At 40.0% G+C, this 24,255-nt stretch overlaps 1 protein-coding gene across 2 annotated transcripts in view; it reads right to left on the bottom strand.

Moving 5' to 3' along the window:
- Positions 1-20,927, bottom strand: part of HPRT1 (hypoxanthine phosphoribosyltransferase 1) — a 701,758-nt gene extending 680,831 nt beyond the window's left edge. The window contains exon 1 of one of the 2 annotated variants that reach the window (XM_044057582.1): positions 20,792-20,927. In XM_044057582.1, coding sequence (XP_043913517.1) covers positions 20,792-20,824 — 33 coding nt within the window. In that variant the 5' untranslated portion in view covers positions 20,825-20,927. The remainder of the gene's footprint in view (positions 1-20,791) is intronic. The other variant, XM_044057580.1, reaches the window with a different exon arrangement.
- Positions 20,928-24,255: the final 3,328 nt, after the last annotated feature.

The raw sequence follows: 24,255 nt of genomic DNA, 5'->3' as shown, positions 1-24,255 counted from the left end.
CCATTACAGATTTGCAGTCTCTGCGCAAAGTTCCGCTTTTGCGTGGTAGGCTCGTTGCATGTCGCGAGATCATCGGCATCATCCTCCAGGGTGGTATGAATAAGCTGTGCCTGAACCAGCTCCATAGATTCCCCACGTTGCATCCCCTCTTTAGGTTTAACCATGTTAGATGCTAATTCGCTGAATAGAGACACAAGTTTATGTACCTCTGCCTGCAAGGCCGTGAGATCGGATCGTAGTTCCTGAATGGCATCCTTAGGCAATGAAGCTGTGAGTTGTGAATCCTCTGCCATCTCGATACACCACGCCAGATAAATTAAGAAACACAATAACTGAACAATGGTAGAGGATAACTCCGCTCGTCTATAGGACGCCAAAAAAGATGAAAGAAATGTCCCAAAATGGAAAATCCAAAACGAAGGAAGGTAGTAGCAAAAAGGTTTATTAATTCAGTTAAGCGCTTTCGGCTGTGACCCAGCCTTCATCAGAACAATCAAATATTCACTGGCAACGTGGTATTTATACCCACACATCCAATTAGCAGCCTCTCATACAATTAAACTATTAAAGTGTTTGAATAGGCGCCAAATAAATAAATAAACAAACAGTCCCTACACTCAAAATTCTGTAAACATTAGCTACAATCGTGAGCCACTAAGTTACTTCTGTGATAAATAATGTAATGTAATAAAAATGAATAATAGGATATAATGACATAAAATAAAAGAATACATTATAAGATTGTATAAAGGCTCACATACAATATACTCTCTCTAAAATACATAAAATACATTTCACCTACATAGGTGGAACGTTTAATCAGCGTAACATCTAAAGTGTAGAATAGAAAATCATAGCTCTAATGCATATAAAAATCATACATAAACAATTCTAACTAAGATGACATAAGCATAAAAAAGTATTATAAAAACATAAGAAAGTTTTGAAAAATGATATATTGTAGATGTTGAATTGCATTATATAAATTAATAGATTTGGTGGATCATGGTGGTGGACCATCCTACCATGATGTGTTAAAAAATTACTCTAAAGCTAAAAAGGGTTTTATGCTGATAAATTCATTGAGGCCAGGTGGTCTCGTCGAATCTGTTAGGATTTGCCATTTGCTTTCACATGCTGACAGTTTCATTTTCCAATCCCCTCCAAACACAGTAGTATCCACCTGTTCTATTATAGAAAATAAAAAGCTATGTTCTTCACCCTTTTCCATTATGTGTTTGCACAATGCATTTTTGGTATCACTCTTTCTTATTCTGTATAGGTGCTCATATATGCGTCTGTTCAGCTGTCTCTCTGTTTTACCCACATAATGGGCATTACATTTACTACAGACAGCCAAATAGACCACCTGTTTGGTCTTACAGTTACCCCTCAAGCATTTGATGGTGGTATGACAGACATCATTTAATCTTATACTTTTGTTACTATTGATATATTTGCATTGTTTACAATTGCCACATTTCACCGTTCCTGTGAAGATAGCTGGTTTATTTTGCACATGACTATTCCTCTCCAATAAAGCTTTCAAATTGGGAGCTGTTTTATATACACTTCTCGGTTGGTTACCCAAGATCTGATCTTTGTCTAAGACACTCAGTGTGTGCCAATATCTCTCCAAGATGTCTAATAATATGTGTACTAGGCGAATACATAAGAACACATACCCTACCTACAGATGATTCATGTGTACCCTCTCTGATGGGTGGTTTGTAAATGCCTAATAATGGGGGATATTTTTTACCCCATTTTCGATTACATAGTTTATAACCTCATTGATCATATAATCAGGATAAGCTCTTTTGTTAAACATATCTCTAATCAATGCAAGTTCTGACCGCAGGATGTGTGGGTTGGACGACATCCTGGCCACACGAATGCATTGACCCTTCAACACATTTTTGAAGACATGTGGTGGATGGTTGCTACTGTAATGCACATAGTCGTTAGAAAAAGTTGGTTTTCTATATGTGCTGGAAGTGAATCCACTGTCATTTTTCCTTAGGAGAACATCCAAAAAAGAAATTTCTCGATGACTATATTCATGGGTGAACTGAAGAAACTCCACTGTCTGGTTTAAATATAACATAAATTCATCCAATCGCTCTTCAGATGCCTTCCATAAGATAAAGATGTCGTCAAGGTATCTGACATAAAGGGCAATGTCCTTGAAATAAGAACTTTTGAAAACACTTTCAGTTTCCCATTCGGCCATCACCAGGTTGGCAAAGATGGGAGCACAAGCTGCTCCCATCGCTACCCCTCTAGTCTGCCTGAAGTATTCTCCATAACATGTGTAATAATGCACATACTTGTTTATGTTTGTTATAATAAATGCATTATAATATTGTGTATCCATATGCATTAAAGTGCAGCAATTATATAAGCTTTCAAAATCATATATGCATGAGTTTTAGTTTCTATGCATTCTAAATTCTCATTTGTTTACTATGGCATATTATGCCATTTAAAATCATTATAACTTTTGCATTTTATAAGTTACATCGTAAATAAGTAAATTATTATTATAAAGAAAAACTCACATTTTGTTGTCATAAACTTCGTTTTTCATCACAATACCGCATTTACAGCGGTTCTACTTCCTGAAACAGTTTACTTCTTGAATTTGCGATGAGTCTGTGTGAAATCAGGGGTCAAAGTTCAAAATGGCTGCTTTCAGCTTCTCTGCGTGTTTTCTGGATGTTGAAGCTTTAAAAACGGCTCGAGGACACTATTCACGAGGATACCTATAACTTAAATTGTCTCTTATAACATTCTGGCGGGAATTTTAATAAAAGTAAGTGATAAACATTCATTTTGAATGCAAATGGATTTATACAGTGTAAAACCTTCTCGAAGCACTTCACAAGTCACTGCAGTCTCTATGGCAGTGAAACCAAGCCTTCAATTATTTAACATAATCATTACCAATATTTGTGTGTCCCATTTCATTTTCTCATTCAGAGTATGTTACAAACACATATCAGTATTATCAGAACCTTGTTACCTTGTAAGAGAGAGAAAAAAAAAATGTATATACATAGATATTTACTTGCTGTTTGTTTTAATAAAGTAAAACCTGAGACATATTACTTACAACTGCTTTAGTTCTAGTCAACTGCAGTTATATCATGACATATTATTCAATATCATGTATTTAAGCAATTTAGTCATAGTATAATATATAGCAGTAATACTCAAACAGCATAAATAATTTTAAAACCCTTCCCTCTTCTTTATGTTAGTTTAAAGAGAGTGCTATTTAAAATAAGAAAAGAAAGGAAATATATCATATTACTACCCTTAGGTCTGTCACAAAAGAGAAACAAGTTGATTTATATCAGGTTATTTGTTCCTCATGAAAGTTTGATTATTCATAAAACACACTTCAGTTCTTGCACAGTAAAATAACTTTGTACAAATCATTAAGATATATGTGGTTTTCTTGTAAATGCAGAAACTGTAATTAAAGAATTCAAAGAAATATAACACGTCATTTGTCTTTTAGTCTTTTTTGTTTCTCTGATGTCTTCCAAGAAGTTCTGTTGCCATTCTCTTTAACGAAGGACTTGCCCATTCCATATCCTCTATTTTATTTGTTTTAATATACAACAAAGCAGAGTCCAAGTCTTCAAAAATTCTAGGGCCATCAGGTAAAAAGATTTTTAGTTTGGAAGGAAATAAAAGATGAGTTTTGAACTGTGCTTTCTTAATGGTAAAAAGACCTTTCTTTTTGATATTACCAAAGCAGAATAGTCAGTCAAAGCGCACAGTTGCTTCATTAATTTTTATAGATGATTTAGCCCATGCAGATTTTAATACAATTTCCCTGTCATAAGATGATAAAAATCTTACAATAACTGATCTAGGATACTTTTTATTTGTATTAGAAATGGATAAAGACCTATGGGCTCTTTCAATGCCAAAAGAAAATGCCTCTGACAGATCTAAAGTTTTGGGAAGCCAAGTATTTAAAAAAGATGTAATGTTATTACCTTCTATATTTTCTGGCAGTCCAAAAATCCTTATATTGTTGCGTCTGGATCTGTTTTCCAAGTCATCTAGTTTGGATTGAAGGTGCGTGTTTTGTTTCAATAAGAATTCAGTGTTTATTTCTTCTTCCTTAATTCTGTTGTCCATAAGTGTCTCTTCTATACCCGTTATCTGAGCTTTCGGATGTTGTAGATCTTGGTGTAGCACATCCATTTGTTTTGTGGTTTTCTCAATAACGTTATCAATTTTAACATCCAGTCTGTCCATTTTAGTTGTTAGTTGCTGTATAGTTGATAATAATGTCTGAAGCTCTTTCTTAATGCTGGAATCCTGACTGTTAGCCTTGCTGGAACTCATTCTGAACAGAAGTGATGAGAGAGAAATTTCCAAAAAGATTTCTGACAAGAAATTGTTAAATTTTCTTTCTTTTTTTTTAGATATTATTCAAGGTACTGATATTCCAAACGTTTTTAGAAAGAAAAATTATTCCATTAGTTGAATTTTGAAGTAATAATTTCCTGTTAATGTAGTTATGTTAGTGGAGCTGAAGAAATCTGCTGCTATCCTGCGTTCATCCTTGGCCATGCCCCCAATGCCACATTTTCTAAAGGTCACACTGTCTGTTACTGTTTGCTGTCTAATAAATAGGATGCAGGGAGTAATTCTCATTTATGACAAATACTTCAAATGCCGCATATAATGTTGAACTTTCTGTAAATGTAAAGTACTATTTTTCCAACAGGGGTGTACTGACCTTTGTACCCTCTATAATACAGTTGGACTGCTTTCCATCCCTTCCACTGTCTTTAAGTCTCTATCCATTCCTACACTAAATGCTTGCATAAAGCTGTTTTGCAACACTGTCTCACCAATTCACATCCCTAACTTTCTTACACAGACTTGCTACAGCATTACTTGCTGACTGCAGAGAGGGAATTCAGTGTTGTTCCTGACCCCCCCCCAGACATAGAAGCAATTTCTGGCCGTTCCCGGGCAAGTCCATCAATGCATGTCTTCTGTTCAAATCTATTACTGAAACACTGTTCCACATTTTAAAAATAAAGCTGTAAAGGCTCAAAACTTCCTTACTCCTCTTCTTGGCAGAGTGCAATTTAATAGCTCATCCTCATTACTCAGGGAAACGGGCTACATTTACTCAAGTGCCTGCGAGGCAACTAGGACTCATTAGCTTGTTTAATCTGAAGTTCACCTTGCAGACTTGTTTCTTATCACAAAGGTGTATAGATATAGTTTTACCAATTAAGAGAATTTAGTTTTGGTTAGTTTCTCTCACTCCTCCACCCCCCTTTTTTCATAGGTTCATAGGTAAAAGGCTATTGGCACTAGGGCCTGTACAAGCCTAGCAAAAAAGGTACCCTGGCTTTAGCCACCCAAGAAAATTATTTTTCCTGTGCCCCTGTCAAGCAGAACCACAGAAGTGATCCCCGGGGTGAATTTCCTATTACCCATCCAATCATTAAGATTTTTCTTGAAGAGTGCTAATGAGGAGCTCTGTTTGACATAGATAGGTAGTCTGTTCCAGAGTATGGAAAGTCTCTGGAACAGGAATCTATCCCTCCAGCATGTTATGTTTATTGTGGTGACAAGGTTTAGGTCCCTACAGCGTGTAGCTTGGAGGGATTGGGATTTCTTTAAGTGCAGCATGTCCAACAGCTCTGGGTTGGACTTTGTATGTTAGGCAGAGATCGCCTCTGAGTAGGCGATATGCGGAGTAAAGATACAGAGTTTTTACCAAAGGGGATGACAATGCACTTTTGGCATTGAGCTTAAGACCATGTCTTTGACACCAGGCATCTGTCTGAGTGAGGCCCTTTTGTAGGATGTCCACATAGTTTCGATTATGGCTCCTAGTTTGCAGTCATCTGCGAATTTAGTTAGCCAAATACCTTCTGTGTTTGGTATCCACTTCTCTGAAGTACAAGCCATCAAGAGAGGACCCAGGACTGAACCCTGTGGTACTCCACTTGTCACTGGTCCGATTTGGAGTCTGCTACTTTCACAGTGTGGGTTCCATCAGTAAGCCAGTTGGCAACCCATCTTGTGACATAGGGATTTATACCTAGTTTAGTGAGTTTATCTATAATTCCAGAGTGGGGGATGATGTTGAATGCCTTGGCAAGATCTAGATAGGCTGTGTGAACCACCTTACCCTCATCTATGGCTTTGGTGACTACGTCAAAGAAGTCCATCAGGTTTAGGAGACATGATCTGCCTTTTACAAACCCAAACTGTGTGGGGTCCAGAGTTTGGAGATCTTCAATGTTTTTGTTTATGAGTTCCATGATGATATGTTCCAAGGCCTTGCAGACTAGGCTCGTCAGGCTAATGGGGCGGTAGTTCCCGGGGTCTGTTGTGACCCCCCCCTTTGTGGAGTGGGATAACTGTCGCTGTGCGCCGAAGGGCACAAAGCCTGAGGTGAGGCTATGACTGAACATGGTACATAGGTGGGGTGCCAGTTCATTCTGTAGTTCATGTAGAAGGCAGCCTGGGATGTTGTCAGGTCCCATGGATGCTGTGTTCTTGGCTTTGGAGAGTGAGGTTTTTACCTGTGCAGCCGTGATTACAGGAACTTTGCACTCTTCCGGTATAAAGATGGGCCCTTTAGGGGGCGACAGTGGGGTAAAGTTAGCACTGAACCCATCTGCCAGGATGTTGGCAATATCAGTTGGCTCTGTATATTTAGTGTCATTGTGCTGCAACTCAGAGCAGATCTGAGTGTTGCCATTGAGATTCTTGACATAGCTATAGAATGCTTTGTGGTGGTCTTTAGACTCAGTGGCAATTTTGTTTTCATAACTAGCTTTGTGGAGGATTTTATGAGGGATCTCAGCTTCTTACTGAGGCTGACCAGGGAGTTCCTCCAATCGTGGTATTTTACTCTTTTTTACAACAGTTTCTTTCTTCTGTTGTAGAGTTTGTTTATGGCAGACCACCACCAGATTGGCTTCCTTTTTTTGGAGGCTAGCATCTTGGTTCCGTTAGGGATAGCATGATCCATGCACTCGTGTAAGTGCTTATATAGTGCATTTGTGTAGGATTCAGAAGTCGTACTTCTATTGCCCATCTTCATGGGTGTCGTGAAGTTTGACACTTCAGTCTTAAGAAGCATGAAGTTGGCTTTGGAGAAATGTTTTACGGTTGTTTCCCTAATGGGGGGTGGGAGCGGGATGTGGATGTCTAGGGTAATTAGCTTGTGGTCGGATCTGACCAACGAGGAGCTGACCTCTGGTGTGGAACACCGGCCACCCATGTTGGTGATGACCAGGTCTAGGATATTGCTACCCCTCGTGGGGTGTGGAAAAGTTGATCCAAGGCGTTGGAATTGAGGATTTCCAGAAAACGTTGAGCAAAAGAGTTGGTACACAAGTAGTTTTCCCAGTTAATGGTAGGGTAGTTGAAATTACCCATTATTAGGAGTGTTGCTTTGTACCTTAATATTTTCCAGTGTATCAAGAAAAGAGGAGTGGGAATCCTGAGGCATGGTGGGGGGTCTGTAGCAAGCTACAATCTGGATTGCAGTTTTGCCCAGAGTTAGTTAACTTGGATAATCTCGGATGCATTATGCTGAGCAACTAGCTTGGAGGTGTGGATATCCTTTATGAATATGGACACGCCTCCACCTTTAGTGTTTCAGTCCGGGTTTGGTGGCCGAAAGGTGTGGTATGAATTATAGCCTGGTAATGCAGGGGTGCTCTCTGGAGCTTTGAATCAGGCCTCTGTCACTGCACAGATGTCAATGTTCTCCATTTTAAGCAGTGCCTCGAGAGTACATTTTGAGGTTTAGACTTCTAGCATTGAGTAGCATTACCCTGAGATTTTGCTTGCTTGTACCCGTTACGGTGGTGAATTTGTCATTTGAACCTTGCCTAAAAAAGGCACTACAGGGGCGGCAAGAGCCTTTGCCAGTATCCAGAATACCAAGGGAGACAGGTGCAGGCCATCTCTGGCAAAACAGCGTGGTCCGTTGATCATGTCATCCCAGGCAGACAGATACTGGATTCCCTCAGAATGACACCAGAAGCTTAGCCAATTGTTAAAGTCAATAATTTTGTCCTTGTACTGTGGTATCATTCTGGGTGATGGCAGGATGCTACTCAGGGCTAGGGTCATACCTGCCTGGGCTACAAGATCGGAGAGCTCCTCCATGTCTCTTTTCATGTAGTCCAGGGAGGTACGTCTCAGGTCATTCACACCAACATGGGCAATGACAAAGTCATATTTGTACCTGTTGTGGAGTGACCTGAATGCGTGCGTTATGTGGCGGAGACAGGCAGCTGACAGTAACTTTTTCCATGTTTAGCCTGGTGAGTGGAACATCAGTGTGCCTGACTACAGAGTCACCTATGACTAGAGTGTTGGGTACGTTATGCCTTATGGGCTGTAGTTGAGTGGCACACTGAGTAGGTGGGCTATGTCTCATTTGGGTTGTGTTGGGGGGGGGGGTGGAGGCTGCTTGCATTTCTGCTTTGGAGGTCTCTGTTTGGGTAGATTTGTACAGAGCCTTCGCGAATGTAGGTGTGTGTTTTGTGCTCGTTTGTGTGTGTTGGTGGTGTAGGTTTTGAGGGACTACGTGATGTGTGGTGCGGTGCAAGTGTTTACCTTCTCCTCTTGACCGTCTAGGCCAGTCTTCGGTGAAAAGAGCTTTGCTTCCAGTTTGGCTACACAAGTGCATCTCTCACAGGTCGTAGTGTTGGATGGGAGGAGGAGAGGGTTGTCTGTGTACATGAGGCAACTGCCGCATTGTCCCAAGATGCCCAGATTCATCTGGTAGACAGGAGAAAACACCGGGAACTGGCTTTTAGACATGCCTGAATAGGTGCTTATTTATTAAGTACTGAAAACTGTTTTCCTCTAGACAAGTGAGGAAAGTTGAGTGTTGTAGTAATTTGTAACTTATTTAGTGCTTACAATGAGTTCTGAACAAGTGCTGAGCTCAAAGAAACAGACGAGTGCTAAAACTAAAAAGCTGGCTAGCTGCAAGTGAAATTTTGAAGCACAGACTTTAATGATGCCAGGAATAGTTTAACCCCAAGTTGGGGGGGGGGGGCCTTAGGAGCTCAAACAGTCCTGGACATCTGGGCAAGACCTGCCACAGGAAAAGGGGAAGCAAGCTTAGAATTTTTTCCCCAGTAAAGTGGAAATGGAGAAAGCTGGAACAGAAGTTAATTCAACGTTAAGAATCTGAGTGGGTTGGCCTTCACAAATGTTCTCTATTAGATTGAGTGAACTAATGACACTAGACTGGGAGGAGTGTCACAGATCAAATATACACTATGGGCGGGCAACTGCAAAGCCACCAAGTATAACAACACACAACACTAGGGACGGTGGGTGGGTAATTACAGTTCCTAGCTGTAGCCACTAAATGAAAGTTTTAAACTGATCAAAGAGCAGACTCGAGAATGCTTTTAACTGTAAACAGACAATTATCAAAAATGCACAGAAAAGGTTGGCTAGAGCACTCACAAACAGAAAACACAACTCTCAGTATGAAAAAGCAGCAGTTTACACAAGTAATGTTAAAACAGTACATAAATGCAGTGAAACCACACAGGCATAAGCACAACAGGTGTGTGAGAAACTAACCAAAACGAAGTTCTCTTAATTGGTAAAACTATGGCTGTACACCTTCGGGATAAGAAACAAGTGTGCAAGGTGAACTTCAGATTAAACAAGATAATGAGTCCTAGTTGCCTCGCAGGCACTTGAGGAAATGCAGCCCGTTTGTCTGAACACTGTTGTGCTTGGGCCTGTGTGGTCTCTACATCTCCTGCATTCACCTTGCACACCTTCATCAATTGATTCCACCGACGGGAGGTGTCCCACTATGGTTTTCTCCCACCTCTAATTCCCCAGGCTCTTCAATTTCTACATCACTGTTTCCTCCCTCCTTCTCCCACATCTGTCCACCCATTAAAAGGGACACACAACTTCACTAAAGCTACATTCTAATTCCTCAGCAAACTCATTGTGATATTTTCCTACCCTAAACTTTCACACAGTTTCATCACAATCTTCATTTAAATCCATCAAAAAACAAACTTCATTCTCAGCCTCTTCATCTTCCAATATACACTCTCTTGTCCTCTCCCATCCTCACAAACTCCATCCTCTTACTTTCAGAACTCCTTTTCCAACTCCACAAGGCTTCTCCACCTTAACCATCTTATACACTACGTTTCACCATCAACACAATCTCTTCTCCCACTTCTCAACCTACGCTACCCTAGAATACCACAAAGACCCACAATCACTCACCTGAACACCAAGACCTGCCCCACCCAGTCATACCCACCATTCACCACCTACAATTCTCACTCGGCTCCTGCTTCACCATCCCATTACCTCATCTACTCCAAACCTACCAAATCCCAGCAATCCCATCTCAAACTTACCAAACATCTCCATAAATGTATCCCTATCCTGCTCATACTCCTCCTCACATCCAACATTGAATCCAGTCCAGGTCCCTCCCACCACATAACCTTTCCCAACACTAACACCCTCTCTTCTGCATTACTTAACACCCAAATTATCTCTAATAAACTTGATAAAGCAAGCACTTTCCTTACAACCCACTCACCAACATACAGTTGTCACCGGAAAGTAGTTCAAAACAAAAATCCTAATTTTCAACAACTATCTCCCTCCTAAAAATACCTCCAAGACACCTGACCTTGCAGTAGACAAGGTGGGGCACTCATTCTTAACAGAAACCACCTTAAACCAATTATCACTGCACATGCGAATACCTCCTCAGATACTAATCTCAACTAGATCCTTCTAAAACTTCCTTCCTGGAAGATCAGTCACTCTTTAATAGCAGTTGCATACCTTCTTCCACAAGTCTCTCAAATTTAAATCCCTTATTCTATCAGAACAATGACAGTGCTGAATGCCTAGCCAATATCAACCTTATACAGCCAGTCAATGATGCTACCCATCCACATTAGGGCTACCCAATTTGAAGGGATATTTCAAAGCCACACAGTTAAGGCTACTATACACAGCACAAGCAGAAAACTATAATTCAAAGTGGAAAGAGATAATGATAAAACAGGGGTAGCTCAAGACACAAGGAGGGACTGGGATTTTGGATGCAGGCCTTTAAGGAGAACAACAAATTGTACAGAATACTGCATCTATAAAAGTGGCAGAAAGTATCTTAACAAGACTTGTTGGCGGGACATATTTGTGTCCCAGAGACTCCCCATCTATGGAATAGACTCCCTCTACACATCAAGCAGAGTACCTCTATCCATTTTTAAGCACAATCTGGATAACTAGATGGGAAACAGAAAATATACCCCTGGGATTCTACTCGTGTCCCTGCTGGACAGGGGCACTAGGTGCCGATTTGTCTAAACATGGGCTAAACTCAGCTAGGCTTATAAGGGCCTCTCGGGGCCAATAGCCTAGTAATCTCCTATGAACCCTAGAACTAAGCCAACACAGGAATGGAGAAAGGAGATTCTACTGATTGGGATGAAAGCAATTAGGGATGTAGACAATATGCAAGAGACGGCTAGAATTTATTGGGGAAAACTGGCAAAGAAACCAAGGTATTGGGAGCAAATAACTAGAAAAGGAAATATGACAGAATGGGAAGATGCCAAGAATTGAGCTTGAATGCAGGTTAAAGACTGTCTATACTAAGATACCAATCCTTGATCGGTAAGGCAGGGGGAAAGAAATAAGGGGTCCTAAAAGAAAGACCAGCACTGCTACAGTTTTTAGTAAAATGCAGAACAGAAGCTGTCATTAAAAAAGAAATGAGTAATGTATATACAGTATTGTATGATAACTTAAGAATCAGAGGAGGTTAGAAAGGATTGGGAAGAGAGAATGGATAAGCAATTCACAACGAAACAATGGCAGGATCTATGTATGCCTCCAAAATATGCAACAAAACATAAGAAGATTTAGGATTTTTGCTTGGAAAATTTTATATATTTTTATACCCCAAGTAGACTCCAGAAAAAATTTCCTCAGGTAGGCAAGTGTTGGAGGCATGACGGGGAAGAAAGAGGCAATTGGGAACATATTTTCTGGGAGTGCAGGGTAAGGATTCCTTGCGGGATGCACTGTCAGAGATGTTGGGTGGGACGATTGGTGTGACAAGGGAGATGATTTTTCTGAGCTATACCACCATGCATAGGCAATTCTGATTCTGTAAGGCCTTGCTGTGTCTAATTATGGTTGTTGCCAAAAAAGCAATTACTAGAAAATGAAAATCAAAACTGTACTAGAAATAGTGAAAACAGTAACAGAGGTAAAACAATTGCAATCTTCAGAAAAGGTAAGGAGCAAACAACGGGGGAAATGGGAATTGTGGGAGCAATACATGGGGAGGAATAAGGTTTAAAAGAAGGCAGAACTTAAATGAGCTATGTGATGTTTAAAAATGAGTGGGTAGATTAGAACTGATACACAACGTTTGCAACTGGGAGTGCGTCACCATGGTTTGTAATGTAAAATGCTTCAACTAGGATTCTGTCGGTGTGCTTTGTTTTCATTTATATAAAATGTATAATTACTTATGTCGTAAGTGATGGTTTAATAAAGAGGTTTCTTGTTAAAAAAGCCAAGAACTGAATTATGTATATAATGTTGCTTATGATACATAGCAATATATGTGAATTATAATGTTTACAAACATGAACTTAATACAGTTTGATCACTTTTACATAACTGTAAATTTGCCTAGGTCACAACTGATAATTCAATGAAGGAGTTAAAAAAAATAATGCTATTCATCCAAATCTCCAAACAACAACCATTCCCTCTGGGATCTGCTAATAACTAACAACCCTACCCTCATCTCCAATATATCTGTTCTTCAGTGATCACTGACCAGTAACCAAAACTGCCCCCCTAAACTAGTTATCTCCATACCTAGATTCACCATCAATACAGACAACCTCAAAAAACAACTAGCAACTTTTGACTGGGCTCCCATTACCAGCCTTCCGAACCCCAGCTTGGCTACAACAGCTCTGACACAAACACTCCTTCGACTTTAAGACAAATACTTCCCTCTCACACAGTGTCTCTTCAAATACAACAAACCCCCCTGGCTAATCACCGTACTGAAAAGCTCTACTCAAACTTGTAAACAATGCATGGTCTTCATGGAAGCAAAACCCCTCACCAAAAAAATCATACTGCCTCTACCTCTTTATGCAACCAAGCCATACACAGGTACAAAACCAACTACTTCAAAATCAAGTAATTTGTTTTGCTAGGCAAACCCAAACATTTTTGTCATGCAATAAGTCTCATACACCATATATCCATAGATTCCACCGCCTCTAACACTTCTCAAGGCCAACTCTGAACCTTTGACTCAGAAAGAATTCAGCCACCTCCCTAGTACTGCAACCTCTACCACCCCCTCAACTCAGCTCACCCCTTCCTTTTATCCCCCTCTTCCATTTTTAGGAAAATCACACAAAAAATTGTTCCACTTCTAAAAACACACCCTTGGAAGCACCCCATGGTGTAGACAACCTCCTCCCTTGGTTTAGATGACTCTGCAAAGAGTTCCCTGCCACACCTCTTCTACATATTTGTAATCTCTACTTAATTCAAAATACAAGACAGACATATGAAAAACTGCTCTGGTTAAATCCCTTCCCAAACAGACTCAGCCAGTAAATACCTCCTACTTCTGCCCTCTCTCTCCATCCTCCCCACCCTTGGGAAAACACTTGAAAAACTGATCTACAACCAAATGCCCACTTACATCCAAAAGTATTACCTCCTCATTTTAACGGCATGGATTCAGGCCTAGCTGGAGGACAATGACAGCACTATGGTCACTTACAGATGAGGTCCTTCTCAACAAGGATAAAAGAAACCTTTCAGGAGGAATCTTCTTTGACCTTACCAAAGCTTTTCAACTAATTGACCACTTCCTGGTCCTTCTCTCCCTCTAAGTCTGTATTAGCCCCAATATTTCTAAAGCAGGTCTTAGGCCCATCCCTATCGCCGCCAGCACCCCTTACCAGAGGAGTGCTCCAAGGATCCATACTTGCCCCCCTTTTGTTTTCTATCTGTATTAAGCTGCCCTATGTGATCTCTCTAACCTTCCTATTTTTCTATATGCAGAGGACATGGTTATTCTTTGATCCATTCCTTAACATTCAACTATTAAAACCCAACTTCAGTCTGACCTCTGCTCCCTCAGTTCTTGGCTAAACAACCATACTCTACTCCTAAACCACTCTAAAAAAAATAATATGGAACCTCACAAAGGCCAAAAGAGACAATCTCAACATTGCAGATCTCAGTAGCTGCCCAACAGAAACAACCACATCCTTTAAATATTTAGGTTTATGGCTAGACCAGTCACTTAACTTCCAAAGTCGTACTGAAAACAAAAAAAAAAAAAAGTTGTATTTTTTTATTCTGGTCCTGGAAATTATATCCCTTTCTCAACCTTAAAAAAGGCTCTCCATCATAGCCTGCAAAACAAAAAATAAAACCTCACCCACTCCACAGTCCATTGAAAAGAAAACCTGCAGATTCATTTCCAGGTCCTCCCTTCAGGAATATCATTCCATCATTCTCTCCAAGGCGAAATGGTACTAGTCTTCTATAGAGCTGAGCTAACTTGTTTTCAAACTAATTCAGCCAGGTGCCTTTCCACCTCTTGCAGCCAAACTCTAGAACAAAACCAACAACTACCTACAACCTCCGCAGCCCCTCTCAGTTAACTCGCTCACTCCAGAAACCCCAAACTTTACAGCTTTGTACTGACAATTCCTTCTCAATTCTTGCACCCAAACTCTGGCAGTCCCTCCACCCCACCTTAAAGAAGTTCTCTTTCCTCACCTTGTAAGTTCAACTCAAGAGACACCTTCATCAAAAATCTGACTGCGAGTGTTTTTCCCACTCGATACATAACCCAACTCCCTCCTCACGTGCATCTCTTCTACTTTGATCCTCTGTTCCCAGCTGTGGCTTTCCTCTCATATTTATTACTGTAATAATTCACATTTGATTTTTTACTTTGCTATTACTTACATATTGTATCAATAGTCTATAGTATCACCTACCTTCTGTGATTACTCTGTGAATTTGTTTTTTTTTTTAATGTCTTCACCCAAGCTGTCCATGCAAATGGTCTATAATAAGTGTACTCCCCCGGTAAACAAACTAAAATAAACAAACAATCACATATGCTAGGTATTATAAGGAATTAAAGCAGTTGGAGAGACGCTTGTTAGATAAGGGAAAAACAAGATGTATATTTTCTTAAAATAGTGTACATTTTGCCATTATCTTTACAATGTGGACCAAAATGGACAAAATGAATATGGAAGAAAATTAATATGGTGCAAAATAAGACAGTGACATGTATGTTTATTAGTCTGGAAACGTTTATATTAAGAGATATGTAAATATGAGTATAGGATTGTGCTAGGACTGTGACGCCCCAGTAATCAAGGAGCCTCAATCCTCACCAATGGGAACAGTGGGGTATGTACACACTGGGAGGATGACAAGTACACACACAGTGAAGTGCAATTTCCCTTAAGAGCACACAGAGATCACAGTCAGTCTGAGGCTGGTTTCTCCTTCTTTCTCCAGATCCCCAAATAAGACTCCGCACTGGCACAGCTATATGGTTGAGATCTCAGCTGATGGCCAAACCAAGATTCCCAGTACCCTCTCTGTCCAACCAGTGCTTCGTGTCCCTGCCCAAATAGCAGAGACACACACAGAGACGTGATTTATATACACACACTTCTGGGAAAGGCTGGCACAGGTTTACTAGCCATGCCCCCTTCTGCCCAGACTACAAGTAGTTCCAACTGCGACCAGCCACTCTATCAGCTACTTTAAGCCCCTTAAAGGGTGTCCAGTCCTACTGTGTACTGTTATTAGTGGTAGTTTGACCAAGAATCAGGCTATAAGGACTGGCCTGTACAGTGTTACTAAATAGATATGCAAATACTCTAATAGCTTAAATCTGTCTAAACACGCCAGCCACAACTGAAATGTTTAAATATATTTAATAATTAAAGAACAAGACAATAAATACCAAGTAAGTAATCAGAGTTCAAAATCACAGGAAATATTTAAAACATTGCAGGACAGTTTCAAATGAAGACAACATCTAAGCTATATTTTACTATATTCCTATCTTTTTTTTTTTCCAAAGAGTTACTATGCCTAAAAACTGACTTACAGAACAACAAGCAGACAGAAGTGGTGAGTGGATGTTCTTATCAGGTCAAAGACAAAACACAAAATGCACAGTTTCTTTGAGAGAGTTCTTAAATTAATATCTCGCATATTGCTGCTGGGTTAGCTTGGATGACATCACTTTGTCACCTGACTTTAGTTCCCAAGCTAAAACCCCAGTGTCAGAAACTACCAACATTTTAGCATATCCCTGTGAAAAATACCTCTCTCATATCTTTGCAACTGCTGAAAGAAACAATGCAGAAAGCACCCTAATTCTAGACATCCTCTCTCTCTCCTTGCTGCATTGAAACTTATAGCACAATCATAACAATTTAATTTCAACTATTTTCTTGAAGTTTTGCAAGTTAACCCTCTATGTTCTAGTTCTCACTATTAAAACATACATTTACACATATACAATAGTTTATATACATTTACACATATACAATAGTTTATATACATGTCTGCTCTAATCCAGCAGGGCACGCTGTGGTCACACATCTAGGCTCAGCATTCTGTACCAGCAGTTTAATATATACACAACACAAGCATATGAATCATGCTGATATTCACAAATGACATAGAATTATTTACAAAATTCCAGCTAGCTGGGATGGCAGTATTTCCCTTTGTCACGACACTCCAGCTAGCTGGGATGGCAGTATTTCCCTTTGTCACGACACTGAGGATTATTTTGGATACACTGTTTATCAAAGTGTCAGTTTGGTAATGTGTTCAACAAAAGGCAGTCATATCCTGCATTCATTCCGACAATAGAGAGGGACCCAATGACACAAACATGAACAGCGTTTGGACTAAGAGGGGTTTGCAGAGGGAGAGGGGTGCACTGAGATTCATCTTGGAGCAGACCGCTGCTCATGCTGGTGAGATACTACATCAGCAAAATGGTCCGTGAAAACAGACTAAATAAGCTACTGTATGCAGATTATGTGACACTACAACCAGACTCTGAAAAGGACCCTCAGCAAATAACAGGAGAAATTGAATGTTTCATCCTGTGTGCCCTAGGTTTGGCAGAGTCCAGCTGCGACAGCAGCAAAGGGAAATCAGAAAACTGAAAACAGACAGGAAGACAGTGGAACAAAATAACAGTTTTAAATATCAAGGCGGCATTGTTGAGTAGAAGAAAGTCTGAATAAGAATAGCAGTAAGAAATCAGAGGTATTGCAGTGTCAAGGTTACTGCAGGACAGCAGAATACAAAAGCTGAGAGAGGGCAAAATGAAAAAAAAAATAGTGCAATCAGTGTTGATGTAGGGCACAAATCTCAGCTGAGAAGGAAAAGCAGCTGAAGAAGCCTGAGATAATGGGGGTGAAATCCCAAGGTGCGTAGTAAGATATATACTGTAGAATGTGGAAAAAATTAAGTAATGAGGACATAGAAACAGAAGCCAAAGCAGCTCCGACTGTAAAGGTCAAGCAGAAGAGACTACAATGGTTCAGTCATATGCACAGAAAAGGCAACAGCAATCTGGTAAAGCAGATACGAGAGAGACAGAAAAGCAAGAAGGGACAATGACACCAGCTAAGAGATGGACTGTAAGACAGAAGACCTGTAATAGGAAGGCAGAACTATCGAAGGTAGAAAAGTGATTCCAAAACAGAAAAGGTGGAAGTTGACATTAACAGTCCAACTCCATGTAAAATGGGGAAAAATTATACTGATGACAACCGCAACTCTGCATGCGTATGCATTTATTTATTCTACCCTTCCCTAAACATGTGCGTTTTTTTAGTGTTACTGGAATTCAGATTCTGAATGTGTGCGTTTATATAAATATATGTATGTATGTATGTATGTATGTATGTATATATATATATATATATATATATATATATATATATATATATATATATATATATATATATATATATATATACACACACACACACACACACACACACACACACACACACACACACAGAGAGAGAGTCAAGATTCATGTATGCGAGGGACTATTGCTCCCCCTCAACCTCCACCCCCTTATATTTAACTGGCAAATGTTGAACATTTATGCTCACCAATTAGTAACTACATGAAGTTAGGTAAATACTAATTAAAAAAAAAAAAAAAAAAAGTGTTGCAAGGTTACCAATATGCACAGTTCTCAAATGTCTTTGCTCAAAGAACCAAAGCCAAATAGGGGGTGGGCAAAGCTCCACAATAAAAGACCATTTTTAAACATTAATTCACTTTTAAAAATGAGGACATTAATCAAAACTTATTAAACTACGAGTGGTGGGATTTACCAAAAAATCTTTTAGGAGGATAGGGTAAAAATAAGAGGCAAAAATCAGTAATGATCTGGAAAACCAGACACATTTGACAAAGTTTGAGGAGTCTCCCAGAAACTGCTGCTTCTCTGGAACAGACTTCCTATTCACATTTAACAGAACTCCTCACTGACTCCATTCAAACACAACCTAGATAATTAGATGGGAGACAGCAAATCTCCAGTGACTGGCAACAAACAAAACGTTTTAGGATTAAGGGACCAAAAAATAAACACCTGGATATACTTTTAAAGTGTTATATTTTGGATGTAAAATACTTCCAACACCATTTACATATATTACAGCAACTTTGAAACATTAGCCAGTGGAACTATTTACATCAAAAATATATAAAAAATACAGTAAGAAAAAAATTAAACAATTTTACAAACACCCTAAAGCACAATAACGCCCTCCAAGGCTATATGCACATACAAGGAGAGGCAGAGAGTCTCTCTCGTATACACTGGAACTCAGATGAGCGCACACACACACAGACCAATACACACTACATATACGCATAATTTTCTCAGCCAAAAAAAAAACCACACAACACACCAGATAACATAGCTTTGCAGATGTGCGTATGCAACAGATGAGTGTGTTGAAGTGTTTGACAGACTACTTTATATACCAGCAGAAATGTGTGGGTTCTAACAGCACTACCAGCAATAAAATTACAGATGGGATTGGACTGACAGACATTTGTGGGTTCTAACAGCACTACCAGCAATAACATTGATCCCACAAGGGCGGGAGACTTAAACCTTGACACGGTTATTAATAGAACGTGCTGGAGAGACAGATTCATCACCCAGAGACTCCCTATGCTGTGGAACAAAATCCCGGTACATGCGAGGCAGAGCACCTCGCTGGCCTTGTTCAAGAGGAATCTTGACCAATGGATGGGGGATGGCAGATATACCCCAAGGATTACTTCAGTGTCACTGCTTGACAGAGGCACAGCAAAATAATAGGCATAGTTTTATTCAAACTAAAGGGGTGGCAAAAGTCAAATAACTATGGGCTAGGCTTATAAATGCCCTTGGGCAGATAGCCTAGTATGAACCTATTAAGAAATAGGTGACAAGATTGGGATTGGGCTGACGTATCTCAAGAGTTACAGCCTGAAGTTAACCTAACTTGAAAAAGCGATATAGTCATTGCACACCGCCGGGTATCAAAATTACACACATTAAGTCTGGTCTAGCACCTACGTTTCTAATGGACACAGACAGCGTGTAAATGCTTCTCCACCCAAGCCCCGGCCTACATATACCCTTGAAAAAAGTTAACTTTGGATACCAAAACCTGTATATACACTTAAGATACTGGCCTAGATTTTAAAAAGACCCATGTTGCATCGCTCTCAAATGTCCAGATTTTTGCCTCGAAATTTCGGTCTGTTCCTCATACAATTTCCCTTTTCTGGCAAATCACTTGGGATGATCTAAGGAATCATTAGTGAATAATATGGCTTTGGATTGGAACACTACCGCACCGGCATTTCTGCGCAGAATGTTACCCATGCAAACTTTATATCCTTAAGAATTATACCACGTTACTGTAGCAACGTTCTAAGTTTATAATCGCAATATCTGTCCCCATGTCCGGGCCTTTATAGCCCCATTATGTCGGGCTCTGTCAAGATTTCTTGGGCTCAGAGGTTGAGAGATAAGACCTGTTTAGGCGAGAATCTTAAAACAGTATGGTTCAGCGATCAATAAATAACACAGCCTACTAAGACTAGCCGGATTTAATCTCCAAATACACCGATGAATGAAATTAATTCAGTTCACTCCACAGCTACTTAGTACGCACGTGCGAACGATCTGCACCACCTACGGACGACCCCCCCAGAACACATAGCCCAATAAAATCAGCAAACCACGAACCAAGAGTATTCCAGTACAATACCGATAAAAGTATCACTCTTAATAAACGTTAGAATATTGTCACTACTGCAAGAGTCATTTTAACATCTACTATAAAGTGAACCGCTGTTCCAGCAAGACGTTATCCTCTCATCAAGCTTTATGAGTTAACATTCCAAAATTATCAAGGAAACGTGCATTACACCACAAGAACATGAAATGCGCGCCCACAAAAATCGCTCCAAGGCCAAGTTCAAGCAGGCGGGATCATATCAACCTGGCAACGAAAAGATCAAGCGCGTGCTACTTCCGCCATCCATTAGTACCACAAGAGCAAACGGTAAACTAAGTAAGCCACATAAACTGTAATAGGAGGTTAAAGTTACTGTCACTCACCACTATACAATCGGTAGCAATGTTCTCCTCCATCTCTTGCGTTTGCTGCGAACGTAGAGAGTACAACACTTAAAAAGAAGAAAAGCGAAGATAGCAGCACGCCTTCTTTCACTCCCAAACATCCAAGCATGTGATATTTACAGTCAAATTAGGTACGACTACTGTGTTTTGTGGGCGTGCCCGGAATGATTGACGCTGTATCTTACAAAACCTGTAATTTACAATTGACTTTGCACGAGCCGATCTCAGTGCTTGCACTGTCAGACTGCATGCTCCTGGTCTCCAGATATGTTTTTTCCCCCCATACATTTCCGGGAGCCGGTTGTCATAAATAGTACGATCATTAGGGGACTGCTGTCTGCTTGTCTCTTTTAAGTAAAGCACGTCTTGGTACAGTATTCCATTAACAACAGTAATGCTTTGATTGTCCTATAACGTACACGTTTGTTATTGTTGTAAACTTGGGGAATGGAGGACTGCTGGTTTCCCAAATAATTACTTTTAGTTCTTAGTACTGTGGGATGTGGTAGGTATTGTGGCTTGCTGTATTGAAGTAAAAGTAATCCTCATTAAGCTACGTAGCATTTCGGGGGACAAAGTCCTAGTTGTATATTTTATTCGTGCACATCAGTGAACTGATGTCATTGAATAATGTCGGTAACGGAATACTGAGCGTTCTCTAAAGCTGCCTGGCTTCTGAGAGATGAAAGGACCCGTCTTTTCTTTTACGGCCAAGTGTGTGACAATGATGATGCAAACTAGTTTGTGTTTATTTATGTAAGCTTGTTTAACGGATTGGTGTTCTAATCTGTGGGAAATAAGTGTGTTTAATGGAATAGTGTTCGGATCTTGGGAGTCCAGTTACAGCCACAACCCAGGTGATTGTTTCGTTAGTGTAAGGCAAAAACAAAAACGTTGTATTTGTGTGTGTATATGCATGCAGGGTAACTACATGTGAGAAATGTGCAGAAACAAGTTATGCATACGAGTAGATTAATGCACTGGATATGTAGTAATGTACAGCGGTCGTTTCTTAACTTTCAGTAAAGTTAGTAAAAAAAAAAATTAAAAAAGTTTTGAGGAAAAGAGTGAAGTAGAAATGGCACTTCCTTATTTATTACTGTACTCAGAATGGTGCACGGTGTAGTTTTAGTACGTACAGAAGTTTGGCTGTGGGGTTGGAATCCAACCTTTAGCTGTTGTGCCCCTTGTGTTTCTTTATGATCACATATTATTTGCAGAGTTGGTTTCCATACCTCTCGAGTGTACCTCATTATGAGGAACGTACCTCATTTGGGGCCTTAAAAAGTTCATGCTCCTCGAAGTTCCACATTGAAAGGTCTGTCAAATATTCAGCATTAGGAATTTTAACTGATATATATATATGGTAAATATAAATTAACCATATCAGTTCATTAAAATATCTTTTTTATAAGTAAAACCAGCATGTTTTAACGATGCTATGACCTTCCTAGATGAAGTTGTTAGTACGCCAGTAGTATGTGTTCCACATTATGATGGCTAGTGTTCCTCATATTGGAGATGAAAGGTTGAAAGCTATGGATCCACATTGAAAGTTCTGTCAAATATTCAGCGTTAGGAATTTTAAATGATATATATGGTAAATATAAATTAACCATATCAGTTCATTAAAATATCTTTTTTATAAGTAAAACCAGCATGTTTTAATGATCCTATGACCTTCATAGATGAAGTTGTTAGTACGCAATTAGTATGTGTTCGACATTATGACGGCTAGTGTTCCTCATATTGGAGATGAAAGGTTGAGAGCTATGGGATTGTATGAACTACTCTTTTTGTTAGGGAAATGCTCAACAACTGAGTTATTGTTTTATTATTATTATTGTCTTATGAATTTTGTAACAGCAAATGGAAAACGTATATATAATAAGGCATAATGGTATTTTAGTACAGTACCCCCCAGACTGTGAATGAGTGGACATGGCCTGGGTGATTGATATGCCAAATGCCCATGATGTCTTGTGCAACAAATGCATGATTAACTTGCCATGCAAATTTGACAGTGATACCATGCATACATTGGCTGTTGATTGACACGTATGGAAATTACCTCTGTACATGTGATTTGTGAATACTCCTGACACTGAGAGGCTCCAGAGCTAAATGAATTCATTGTGCAGAATGAGTGACTTCAACAATTGGCTAAGCTTCTGGTGTCATTCTAAGGGGGTCCAGTATCTGTCTGCCTGGGATGACATGATCAACAGACTACGATGCTTTGCCAGAGATGGCCTGCACCTTTCGCCCTTGGGATTCCGGATACTGGCTAATGCTTTTGCCACCACTATAGTGCCTTTTTTAAGCAAGGTTCAAATGACAAATTCACCACCGTAACAGGTACAAGCAAGCAAAATCTGAGGGTAATGATACTCAATGCTAGAAGTCTAAACCTCAAAATGCAGTCACTCGAGCGATGCACTCCTTAAAATGGAGAACATCGACATCTGTGCAGTGACAGAGACCTGGTTCAAGGCTCCAGAAGCACCCCTGCATTACCAGGCTATAATTCATACCATACCTTTCGGCCACCTAACCTGGACCGAAACACTAAAGACAGAGGCGTGTGCATATTCATTAAGGATATCCACACCTCCAGGCTAGTTGCTCAGCATAATGCATCCAAAATTATCCAAGTGCAACTAACTCTGGGCAAGACCGCAATCCAAACTGTAACTTGCTACAGATCCCCTACCATGCCCCAAGTTTCCCACTCCTCATTTCTTGATACACCGGAAAATATTAGGGTACAACCCAACACCCTCATAATGGGCGATTTCAACTACCCCACCATTAACTGGGAAAACTCCTCACGTACCAACTCTTTTGCTCAACTTTTTCTGGAATTCTTAAATTCCTATGCCTTGGATCAACTTATCCACACCCCCACCAGGGGCACCAATATTCTAGACCTGGTCATTTCAAACATGGGTGACCAGTGTTCCACACTCGGTCAGATCCGACCACAAGCTAATCTCCCTAGACATCCACATCCTGCCCCACCACCATTAGGGAAACCATCGTAAAAAATTTCTCCAAAGCCAACTTCACGCTTCTTAAGACAGAAGAGGCAAACTTCATGACACCCATGTAGATGGACAATAGAGGTACAACTGCTGAAATCTACACAAATGCACTTTATAAGCACTTACACGAGTGCATGGATTGTGCTATGCCTAACAGAACCAAGATGCTCTCCTGCAAAAAAATGAAGCCAATCTGGTGGTCCCCTGCCATAAACAAACTTTACAGCAGAAGAAACTGTTGCAAAAGAGAGCAAAATCCCATGACTGGAGGAACTCCCTGGTCAGCCTCAGTAAGAAGCTGTGATCCCTCATAAAATCCTCCAAAAATAGTGACAAAAACAAAATCACCACTGATTCTAAAGACAGCCACAAAGCATTCTATAGCTATGTCAAGAATCT

The sequence above is a fragment of the Protopterus annectens genome, chromosome 15.part0 (assembly GCF_019279795.1).
Source record: "Protopterus annectens isolate FY-2018-M chromosome 15.part0, PAN1.0, whole genome shotgun sequence".
Classification (NCBI taxonomy): domain Eukaryota; kingdom Metazoa; phylum Chordata; order Ceratodontiformes; family Protopteridae; genus Protopterus; species Protopterus annectens.
This window is presented reverse-complemented; position numbering and strand designations above follow the sequence as displayed.